Source organism: Coenobita brevimanus, chromosome 16 (assembly GCF_032717465.1).
Source record: "Coenobita brevimanus isolate Jiangsu-jjx chromosome 16, ASM3271746v2, whole genome shotgun sequence".
Classification (NCBI taxonomy): domain Eukaryota; kingdom Metazoa; phylum Arthropoda; class Malacostraca; order Decapoda; family Coenobitidae; genus Coenobita; species Coenobita brevimanus.
The window spans coordinates 24,053,626-24,066,769 of NC_136969.1; the positions used below are offsets into that span (position 1 = coordinate 24,053,626).

At 39.9% G+C, this 13,144-nt stretch overlaps 1 protein-coding gene across 1 annotated transcript in view; it reads right to left on the reverse strand.

The window, feature by feature from the left end:
• LOC145390999 (uncharacterized) overlaps nt 1-7,663 on the reverse strand; it is an 83,533-nt gene extending 75,870 nt beyond the window's left edge. The window contains exon 1 of the mRNA XM_080265730.1: nt 7,607-7,663. Within this exon, the coding sequence (XP_080121856.1) occupies nt 7,607-7,663 (57 nt within the window). The remainder of the gene's footprint in view (nt 1-7,606) is intronic.
• Between the last annotated feature and the right edge of the window lie 5,481 nt (nt 7,664-13,144).

Below are 13,144 nucleotides of genomic sequence, written 5' to 3' on the forward strand. Positions count from 1 at the left end.
AGATTAGTAACAACACTTTACAAATTAAATCACAAACACTCGCATGCATAAGGAAAAATAGGGGATGAGGGAAATTCTCTCTCTCTCTCTCTCTCTCTCTCTCTCTCTCTCTCTCTCTCTCTCTCTCTCTCTCACACACACACACACACACACACACACACACACACACACACACACACACACACACACACACACACACACACACGCACGCACGCACGCGCTCGCTCTCGCTCACTAAAGCACATTCAGTACACTCACAAGTACAAAAACTGACACAAGCCCTAAACAATAGGGCTGATACGTGCGTTATATCAATTTTACCCTTTTCCAAAACTCTTCACTAAGCTAAGTGAAATTGTCCGTAAATATCAAGACCCTAATAGACATCGCAGTGAAGTATGTAACACGTTCATTTCAATGACGTACTTTTCATTCTACACTGCAAAGACGTGTAGTAAGGTGAGGGTTTATGAAGGCTGTATGAAAATGTATGTCTTATAATGAATGAAACCGTCTGAAGGTAGCAATAACATAACACATATTACATTAGCGTGGAACAGGAATCGTTTTATCTGAATCATTCATCAAACCCTCTGTTTAACCTTTCATTTAGATGATACACAGCATATATATATATATATATATATATATATATATATATATATATATATATATATATATATATAAGTAATCCCTCCAATATCCGATGTAATAGAGCCAAAGGCATGTCCGGATAGTGATCCTGTCCGGATATTGGGCCCCAGCCTCCTGGACTTGTACTTATGGACCCTAACTCAGAAAAACACATCTACAACTCCCTCTGGACATGCATTGCACCTATTTAAGACCCAAATCACACCAATAAGGGACATAAAAGACTGAAATAAATGCAAAAGAACCATAAAATGAGGTTTTAGAGGTGAGTTTATACAATATTAAACATTCTGGGTACTTACAAGTCCCTGGCTCCTGGACTGGTTTGAACCGCCAGTTGCAGTCCACAGTTAATCCTCTGCACTCTAAATTCTAATTTCTTAACACTGCACAACACTGTAAATTCCCCTGTGTTCTAGTGGCGAGGTATTGCAGTTATTCACTGTTTATTCACAAAAAACAAGCACCCGTGGGTTGCACTGCTATAAGCATCTGCTCTCGATCGGAGTTAGGCTGTGACTGTTGATGATGGCGGGGTAACAGAGTTGCCAGATCGCAACGGTCACATTACCAAACTCCTCAATTTTCATTACCATTTTTAATTTTCATTACCAAATTCGTAAAGCTAGCATCTATTCTTCACTAAATATATATATACAAGTGTAAATACATGTAATCACTCCTTATAATTAACAGCATGTTGATTATTATCACGCTATACTGTATAGGCTACCAAATTAATCAGAGAGAGCAAACAATCCACCATCTCCATCCTGTGTATCCTCATACATGTGAAAAATCCATTTGGTAATGCATTATTCTGATTCATTACCAAACGAATTTTTCATTACCAAATTGGCCCACACTTGGTAATGAAAAATACCAAATGGCAACCCTGACAGGGGAGGGGGGAGGGGGAGGAAGGAAGGGGTGAAGGGACCATGGTGTAAGAGCTGTTCGGCGCCACGCGGCAATTTCAAATTACGGGTGGGAAAAAGTCAGATTTTTTTCGATTTTTTTGCAGTTTTTGGTCCATTTTGGGAATATCGGATCCCGAAACGATTATGTTCGGTTAGTGGGGATGTTCGGATATTAGGCATTCTGATATTAGAGGGATTACTTATATATATATATATATATATATATATATATATATACATATATATATATATATATATATATATATATATATATATATATATATATATATATATATATATATATATATATAGATATTTATATATAGATATATATATAGATAGATATATACATATATATCTATATCTATCTATCTATCTATATATATATATATATATATATATATATATATATATATATATATATATATATATATAATTTTATATTCATTCCTATTTCTAGACGATTAAATGACACTTAGGCTAGACCTCTATTAGTGAAGGAAACAATGAAGTGTATAAAGTATGTACTTGTAGCTCCTCTAGTTCGAAAAATCTGTCTGCGGACTGGTGTATTGGTATTACGGGAGTAATTTTACGACATGTAGGCGGGTCTTCTGATAGGTCAGTAAAGTCTGCTTTTATGAAATTCGCATCGTTACACTGTTCCCTGCCCCAGCCATGATTCGCTCCTGGGTCCCTTAGGACTGCAGGCCACCTCTACCGATTCAGCCACCGCCTCCCCCAAACTAAACTGGAATGTCTGATAGTAGTTCCCTGATGATTGTCTATACATAGTTTCATTAACCCCTTCAGTCCGATAGCTTGTTTTACTGAATCATCCCTGCTGCCAACAGACAATTTTATTCAACATTAGGAGGCCTCTTGTTGTGTAGGGGCAGGTTTATACTATATCTATTATCTCCAGATCGAAATGCGTTTGTAGATCAAAGCAAAATTTTCTGGAGACAAGGGAGTTACATACAACTGCGTCACCGAGATGAAGGATTTCAAAAAGTTTGCTGCGTTTGTCAGGGTTTAAAGCAATCTTACATATATTCATACACATACATACTCGACATCATTACCATAGTCAATGGCCATCCGTACATTTTATGTATTGCTACCTACAGGTGACATGCATTGAGTTAAAAGCCAAATGGTTTCTTGTAACCCAGGAAACCATTTATTACATTAGACGATAACCATATAACCAACCAATGGACGCCAGTTGATCTAGTGGATTAAGGTGTTCCAACCAGACTTTACCCATAAGGATTTACATCCAAGGGTTGTACTGGTCACGTTATACTGCTCGGAGAAAATCGTCCTGTGATTATTGCCTTCAATATCTGGACTGTCACCGAGCCGTGGGCCCCTACGTCCTTAGAGCAATATAGATTTAAGTGATGTAAACAGAAGATTGGTAAATAGATACGTACATGTTTTTGACACTCAGGCACCTCTGGTTTACCTAACAAAACCGTTAAGCTCTAGCCTGAATAGAGTACTTGAATTGTCCCGAATATGAGTGAGTTAATGTTGCCAGTATCAACACTCCTGCAGTCCGCTGCGTTCACGTTTCAGTTGAACCTGGGGCTACAACAACGTCAGTAACAACATTCTTCTTGCTACACCATACAATACTATTCAGCTTGTATGAGACAGCCCTAGCCTGTATTCAGCATGGACGGTGGGTGTTAGCGCCGAAGTGGTGACATGTGGAGGTGTGTAGGGATAGACCCTGAAGCCTTTGCCCAGAGTCGGACACACACACACACACACACACACACACACACACACAAATAGACTGATGTCCTTTAAGAGAATGCTTTTGTTACTTTTGTACTCCTGCGATGGCATGATTATAGAAATGTGCATGACAGGGTGCACAGAGTTTTTTGGCGAGTAAAGCACAACAATGCTCATACTTCTCCAGACCTGATAAACTACAGCAGCCCGTGATTTAAATTCTTATGAAAAATACATAAATGTTACTAAAGTGACTTTTCTCAGAATTCATTAAGATATTGCTGAAAAATGTCAAAAAAGCTCAAAATTCAGCACGAAACCTCGCTTGCCCTGAAATTATTGGGGATCCACACATACATCGCTTCAAAACTTATGAAAAACTAGCGTGTGTTACCTATGAAGCTTTTCTCAATATCAACAAGAAAATTACTGTAAATTGCCATAAACCCCAGATATGTGCTCTCTCTCTCTCTCTCTCTCTCTCTCTCTCTCTCTCTCTCTCTCTCTCTTTATATATATATATATATATATATATATATATATATATATATATATATATATATATATATATATATATATTCTTACATATATATATATTCTTACAAACTTTTTCAGCTACAAGGAACCTACACACACCGCTTGAAGGCTAATGGGAGAGCAATGGGTGCTACGTCAGTGACTTTCCTCAAAATTCACCACCATTAACTCTGAAAAGCCAATAAGCGCCACACTAAGCACTAACACTGGATTGTCTCTGATATTATTAAAGGGCTAGCAGACTCACACACAAAGATGGGAAGCATATGGAAATGTAATAGGTGCTACTTAATAGCAACATTCTGCTAATAAGAGACGACAGGTGCTAAGCTAAGAACAGATTTTAAGTTTTGCATCCCCAGCCAGGCTTTGGCATGAAGCTGTAAAGTCCCTAAACAGATAACAGGTAGATGCTAAAATAACATGAATAATTTCAAAGTGTGCATCAATATCAGCAAGTAGGATGGCACACTTCTTGTAGCTACAAAAACATTAAGACATTTGCTCACTCGAAAACTTTTCATACTATCTGGTGTGGACCCCTGTTACTTAGTTTACTTTGTGTGTGTGTGTGTGTGTGTGTGTGTGTGTGTAACAGGGCTGATGTCCCCCAGGAAAGCGGTCTGGCTGTTTCTGCGCTCCTGCGGGGAGCAGCGGAACCACCACATTTCTAGCATGGCTGGGGCAAGGGAAGGCGCTTACAACCTTCATAATTCAGCTTTGTACCAAGCCAAGAAAAAAAAAAACGATATCCTATTATAAATTCCTTCTACCCAGCCCTTTTAACTCCCTCCCCGCAGTTAAGTTCTTTGTCCGTAAATTTCATTCCGTTGGATGTCGATTGGTTTTACGGTAATAGAAACTTTGCCTCAGTTGGGCATATTAGTCTGTCAGCCAGTCACCTGCACATGACTTATTTGACTGGATAAATTAGTTAGCCTTTCCAGTCCCCATGCTGAGGCCAAAATGTTAGTGGAAGTAAAGGGCAGTGGAAAAAGTTGGTGCATAGGTGAAATGTGTGTATCACAGTGGAGGGTACTAGGCTAAACTTGGTGGTGGATTTCTTACTAATTTGAAATTCTCTCTCTCTCTCTCTCTCTCTCTCTCTCTCTCTCTCTCTCTCTCTCTCTCTCTCTCTCTCTCTCTCTCTCTCTCTCTCTCTCTCTCTCTCTCTCTCTCTCTGTCACAACATTTGTTTTGTGAATAATCAAAACACTGTGTGTGTGTGTGTGTGTGTGTGTGTGTGTGTGTGTGTGTGTGTGTGTGTGTGTGTGTGTGTGTGTGTGTGTGTGTGTGTGTGTGTGTGTGTGTGCCATTGTAAATGTGTGTTTGTTAGTACCTGTGCCTACGTGTATGTTTCTGTGTACGTACCTGTGATTATGTGTATGTTTCTGAGCAAGAGTAAATTTTTCTATGCATGCATTGAAGAGTATGTGTAGGTGTTACTGTCCATACCTCATTGTAAAAGAATGTATGTATGTATGAACCTTGTGTATGTATATATCTGTGTATGTGACGGCATTAGTGAAAAAGTCAAAATAGGGAAATCCCCAAGAATTTATGGAATGTGAGGTTAAACGACGAATCACAGGAGAGAGATAGTACTACAATGAATATTGATGCTATACAGAGTGGCTTGAGAGGAAGGTAGAGTCTCCGAGGTCTTGAAGTCAGGTATAATTATCCTCCTGTACAAGGAAAAATGGGAAAAGCAAGTACATGGCAAAAATAGGGGCATTTGTCTTCTTAGTGTTTATAAAAACTAGGGTATATGGTATTGTGGTAGGATACCTATTGACAGAGTTAGAGAAATAAGAGAAGAATTAGTTGGAGTAATACAGGGAGGCTCAGAAGGGAAAAAGGTTGTGTAGATCAGATATTCATCTTAAGATGATTATTGGAAAAGCTTGTAGGGAAGGGAAAGAAGCTGTATGCCGCCTTCATGGATTTGGAGAAAGCATATGACAGAATTGATAGACAAGAAATGTAGATAATATTACAAAATTGTGGAGTAACTGGGAAGCTACTGAATGTAGTTAAGAGTATGTGTGAGGGAGCTAGAACTGCAGTGCGTATGGATGGTGATCTGAGAAAATTTTTCTATCATTGCACTACTGGAATAAGGATGTGTCATGTCGCCATAGTTGTTCAATTTGTGCATGGATGAAGCTACAAGTAGGGCAGTGGATGTTGGAGTGGCCCTAATGAGAGAGGGCAGCGTTTGGAAACTTCCGGTTCTGCTGTTTCCAGATGATAGTTTTTTTTTTTTTCTTTTTTTTTTTTTTAACCAAAGATAAGAGGAAGTTGCAAAGTTTGGTGAATGAGTTTGGGAAATTATGTGAAAAGCGGAATCTAAGGGTAAATATAGAGAAGATTAAAGTCGTGGTCTTCGAGAGAAATTAAGTTACTCAATGCACAGTGAAGATGGATAGTTAGGAAATGGAAAATGTGAGTGCACTTAAGCACTTCGGTAGTGTGATGAGTAAGGATGGAAGTCTGGAGGATGAAGTGCTTGAAGTGGTGCAGCAGGAAAGAAAGGTTGCTGGTTCATTGAAAAAATGACAAGAAATAGAGAAATGGGCATGGAAGTAAAAAAGTCTCTGGATGACAGTATTCTGATACCCACTCTAACATATGAATGTGAAGCTTGAACCTTACTGGAAGGACTCAAGTCAAGTGTGAGAGCAGTGGAGATGAGATATTTTGGAGGAACATGAGTAGCTGGAGAGACAGACTGACAAATCAGGAAGTGATGGAGCTTTGGGGTGCGGATGTCAATGTGAAACAAAGCTTTAAGAGAAATTCAGTGAAGTGGTTTGGCCATGTGGAGGGAATGAAGAGTTAGAGACTAACGAGGAGAGTGTACAGTATATGAGTGAAGTGGAGGGGGGGAGAGGGAGAGGGAAACCGAGGACGAGACAGAGGGATGAAATAGAGAGGTGTATGAGAGAAGAGATTTAAGTTGGGGAGAGGGCAGCGAATTGGCGGAGGACAGGGCTACATGAAGGCTGCTTGGCTGTGGTCACCTATTACGGAATTAAGGTGTCTGACTATAAATGGATAGGTAGATAGATATGTTCATGCAATCAAACATGTACTTAGAATTAGCACAGTATTCAAGACAGGCTGAGTTAAGAAGACAACATGATATATATTAGATGAAGCTAACTGGTGATTTTTGTTGTATTATGTGTTTTTATGCAGGTCGGAAATTGAGTAACGACGATGATGGAGGTGGTGGTGGTGGTGGTGGTGGTAGCCGTATTCATGATAATGATACTGACGATAATAATATCAATAATGATGATGATGCTTTTGATTCTAGTGTTGACTTTAATGATGACGATTATGATGATTATTTTGATGAAGTTCATTTCTTTCCTAACAACTCTTGTACTGTAAACAGGCTGCGTTGTCTTTGGTGGTTTGCATGCTCGTCTCCTCATGCATGTGTCTCAAGTTTAGGTTTCGAAAAGAGCTGCGGCAGATATTTTAGTTGCTGCTACAGTCGGTTTGTTTTCATCTGGAGTAACTGGGCCACTCTCATAACTTGAATACTAAGTCCTGGTAGCATTAAATTCAGTTAAACTTAGTAATGAGGTACTACCGTAATGAATACTTGATTGTTATTCAGATCAACCCTCTAGTCTTATTACACTTGATTATAAATTGAGTTTAAAGGGGATACGAGTCTTTGTCAGAAAAAAAAAAAAAAACGACTACAGCATGAACCTTCATATGCTTACCTCTGATGCCACAGTGTAGGTTGTGTCTTTCACGTACACTCCGACGCATACGAACATTGTGACTACGTCATTTTAAAATCTGCAAGCAACAGTTTCCCTACAGACTCCCTTGTTTATTCGTCCTTTTCCAGCATGAGAACGGGATAATTCTGGTTTTTGTTCTTCCCCAGAAGAAAACGTTTGGTTCTTTAGTGGACCCAATATGAGCTGCTACAGCTACAATATATTATATATTGCCTAGATAATACGTGAGAGAGAGCGAGAGAGAGAGAGAGAGAGAAAGAAAAAAAAATTATCACCTAATGATTTTCTTGTTTGTGTGTGTGTGTCTGTCTTTCTTGACATGAATGTTGTTACTCATAGTCGGTTTGGCTAAACTGCAGGAAATTAGACACGAAGTTTATTAGCTGCCAGTTTTAAAATGTTTTATCATGTCTCAGTTTTTATTAAGCTTTCATGGACGTATGCTGATTAAAACGCTGTGTATATTTACTTGATAAATAGGGCGCACGTGGGCTCACACACACACACACACACACACACACACATTCAGTTTCTCTCTCTCTCTCTCTCTCTCTCTCTTTCCCCCAAACATCCTACACAGCTGGATTTCGAATCCAGCCCAGGGCATCGCAGAAAAGTAGACGAATGCATTGTCAGTGAACCTCCATTACAATAAAGGTAACTACCAATCCCACACTACCATCCTTATTGGAAAGGTACCCTAGGCTCGGGTACGACAGTCCAGTACATTCAGCCATAAAAGCAAGTCTGCTTCCTTTGATAGCATTATATATTCGACGCCAATCATCTCTTGGGAATCAAAACTATGTAAAGCCGCCACTTCGACAAGGTCTTTATATCCACAAAATCACTAAGCGACGTTATCCCACCTATTAGTACTTCCCTGCTCGTCACCTCAGCTGGGACACTTTAACAACAGGCAACATTATCTTACTTATATATACTTCTCTAGAATTCCCACCCATCACTCTGACTGAGGCGTTTTAAGTGCAAGATCATCACTGACAGCGACACTAACCACAAGACCACCCGGCAACATTATTTCATCGATATATAATCACTAGACCACCCGGCAACATTATTTCATTTTTATAAAACCACTAAACCACCAGGCAACACTATTTCGTCTATATATACATCGCCATCCTTCACTTCAGCAAGGCCGTTTTGACAGCTTAACCACTGGACGCTTCACCTCACCTATATTCAGTACACTTCGCATGGATAATCCCTCTTACTGACACCTATCAACTCATAATGTAACAACCCTCTCATTACTTGGGGAGTTGGTGGTAAGCACATCCAGCCCGGAACTGCAAAAACCTGAGCTCGTTTCCCAGGCAGTCTAGACTCACGGACAAAGGTTGTTTCCCCTATTTCCCTCTTCACTGAGCAGTCAAATTAGGTAGCTGGATTAAAATTCGATTGTTGAGTCTCGTATTCCAGAGTGAGATTGTAAAACTGGTAAAAGCTAACTGACTGCCTTAATGATCCACGAGCAGTCGATGGGCATGAATCCTAAGCCTTCTGCTCCCCACAGGGACGACTCCTCTAAACCACCACCTCCACTCATATTACAGCTCTTGTGTGTTGCGAGGACGACTCAGACAGCATTGCCAGTGTCTACTCTGCATCATTAGCCTATACTTCCAATAACTTCTTTTCTGTTACAGAGTCTGCTTTCTTTAGACCCTTTGACTGCATATTTTATTGGTAAGGCCACGTCCACACCAACTTCTTCTTTGCTTGGGCAGATGCTGGTGGGAGTTTAGTATCACCGTAACCCGTACAAGTCGCCCCACTGGACGCGGAAAGTGAAGTCCATAACTTCTATGCGTTACATTACAGGGATGCAGCATTCCTTCCCGCGCCAGCAAGCATTTGATGTGGAAGCGAGCCAACTTCATCAAGCAACCAAAATGTCTGCGTTCCTCACACCATCATGTTGAGCCATCCGCGGAACACAACATTGTGTGGCGCAATATTCAGGTGACCTTTCGTACCTTATCTCCCTCAACACCTTCACCCTCACCACATCTCTCCTCTCAAGCACTTCAAATAATCGTCCTACAATTGACATTTTATTCTTTCCTCTTGCACAATCATTCCTCGGCAGAGAGAGAGAGAGAGAGAGAGAGGGAGAGAGAATTACCCACTTCCTCCATTTCTTTTACTCCACGTATCACTCCCAGCCCTCAAATTTCCCCCCACTCTCTCACTCTCTCTCTCTCTCTCACTCTCTCTGTCTCTCTCTTGCTCATTACTTCCTCCCCTCCTACATGCATCACTCTCCTAAATATCTAGACAAACATACTAGGACGCACATATGTACACACATGCACATAGATGTACATAAGCACATAGAGAAGCTTTAATATATATACATGTTCACGGGTATACCTACATACATACAGACAGACTGACACAGGAACCTAGACGGACAGACAGACAGACAGACAGACAGACAGACAGACACACACACACACACACACACACACACACACACACACACACACATTGGCACACTCATATGCTCGCTCTCTCTCTCTCTCTCTCTCTCTCGCGTAAAATATGTAACGCCAGGAAATGTAACCAGCATTCTTCCATTAACAGAAGATTCCAAGGGAGGAGGTCCTTGTCAAATTATTCAGGGTCTCACCAGTCTAACCTTTAATTTATTTACCTTTCTATATATCTATCTGCCTGTGCATCTCTCTTTCTGTCTACCACTACGTCTACCATCCAATACTTTACTGATCCACAAGAAGCGAATGGGCCAGCGGTAATCCTACTTAGTGCAGACATTATTTTAAAGCAAGACTGACCAGTTGTTTTTCCCCGAGTGGTATTCTGTGACTATTTAATCCTAGTCACCCATCCGTTTTGAAACATTTTATGCCACATGCAAACGTGAAACCTTAATGTATTATGGAAGGTCATTTTCAACTTGCACAACTAACGTAAGGTTCGTATTAACAACAATGTGTGCGGGAAAGGATAGGTGGACTGTCAATTATTTCGAAGTATTTTTTTATAGTATTGTTGAAATGTAACAGGAGTGCATATATGGAAAAGATGCAGGTCGTGAAACAAACTCAGTGTGGTACATCTTGATTTTCTGAGCCGAGTGATACAGGCCTGGCGTCTGTGGTCTTCCATGTTACTTTTGGGGGCGAAAGGAATGTGCCGAGTCTGACAGATGCTTGACCAGCCAGAAAACATCTCCCAACCAACAGATATACAGTGCATCACTACAGCTACAACAGACAGCTACCTATACATTAAGGCATATGTATTACAGAAAGAAACGTGTATATATTTTTGCTTCTGCACCTGCTTACCATACCCTCTAGCCAAAATTGGTATTGGAATATCATAGGAAAATGAAACATTCTACGAACATGATTTTGAAACGAAAAAGGTTTGAAGGTATGCTTTTAAAGTTGACATTTCCAATTGCAGTTATATTTTTCGTTATACCATGGAATATGATTTATTGTTCGCAGGGGAAGGGATTCGCTGAAAATATGGCAAAAGTAAATCAACTAAAGTCCTTAAAAAGGTAGTGTCTTATCCACAAACGGAGACTTATTTCTTTTTTATTTTATAAGGTATATATATATATATATATATATATATATATATATATATATATATATATATATATATATATATATATATATATATATATATATATATATATATATATATATATATATATATATATATATATATATATATATATATATAAAATCCCGTAATGGGTGGCCACAAACGAATCACCTCTATATCGCCTTGTCCCCCGCCATATCATTGCCCTGCTCCCAGCCCACACAGCCCCTCTCTCATATACCTCTCCACTCAATCCCTCCATCCCATCCTTGGCCTCCCCCTCCCTCTCTCCCCCTCCACCTCACTCACATATACTCTCCTCGTCAGTCTCTCACTCTCCACATGGCCAAACCACCTCATTGTGTTTCTCCTAACGTTTCCTATCACGGCCACATTCACACCACAACGCTCCTTCACTTCCTCATCTGTCAGTCTGTCTCTCCATGTGACTCCAAATGCTCCTCTCAAATAACTCATTTCTACTGCTCTCACTCTTGACTTCTGTCCCTCCAACAAGGTCCAAGCTTCCCTTCCATACGTTAGAGTTGGTATCACAATACTGTCATGTAGTAACTTTTTCACATCCATGCTCACTTCCCTGTTTCTTATCACTGCTTTCAAGGAACCAGCAACCTTTCTTCCTTGTTGTACCCTTTCAAACACTTCACCCTCTAAAGTTCCATCCTTACTCATCACACTACCCAAGTACTTAAATGCACTCACATGTTCCAATTCCTTCTCATCCAGCCTCACTGTATATATACATCTCTCTCTCTCTCTCTCTCTCTCTCTCTCTCTCTCTCTCTCTCTCTCTCTCTCTATATATATATATATATATATATATATATATATATATATATATATGTATATATAATGTGAACGGCAATGTGGAGCGTATGGAAACACAGAGTCTACTGAATGAATTTATTCAGACGTTTCGATATTACACCTTTATCAAGGAACTGGCAAATCATTTCAAGACTGCCAGCTTACATACAAGGAGGTTGCCACCCTTCATACTGCTGGCTCCTCTCCCTACGTCGTCCTATCCACTAACGGTCAACCATTCCGGTCATGGTCATCCCAAATCATGCTTGTTGTCACCTCTTTTCCGTCTCCCACTTCTTCGTCGACTAGTCTTTTATTGACTGCCTCTGCTGCTGTTTCATTCCAGTTTACAAATCATTCTCGTTTGTTGATTGTATTCATATTATAATATGCATCGCTTCCACTAATTTTCTTTTTACTTAGCTGAAAATGAATCATATAAGCCTGAAAGTTAATTCTGTTACCAATAGCCCTTATATGATCTGCTCATCTCTCTCTCTCTCTCTCTCTCTCTCTCTCTCTCTCTCTCTCTCTCTCTCTCTCCACCGTTCGTCGCTGTGCAATTTAAGTTTAGATTGGTGTGTTTGATTTTTTGCATTTTTTTGAGTGAGTGCAAACACAATAAAATAAAAATGTTACTTAGTACCCAGCCTAACCACACTTCATCTTCCGCAGGACCTGCTCTCATGCTCTTCCGTGTTCCCTTACACTTTATTCTCTCCGACAAAGAGAGTAGTTTTCACCCCCGTTTATTTCTTTGTTAGTTTGAATGTTAGCAGGATTACTCAAAAACTAAAAAGAGAGATTTGGACCAAATTTTGGTGGGTAGATAGCCTATGTCCCAGGGAACACTCAATAAACTATCGGACCGATCCGGATTGTATTACAGATTCGGGATCCGGAAAACACTGTCTGCGAAACCCTAATCAATGATGAGATAACCTAACCCATTATGAAGAGTGGTTTGGAAACTACGTTGCCCTTGTCGGAGAGATGCGCTCCACTGAGTACCCCTCTAGTTATTGTTTGTATTACTTTTAAAATTCTATTTCTTCATTCTCACTTTCTCCTTTG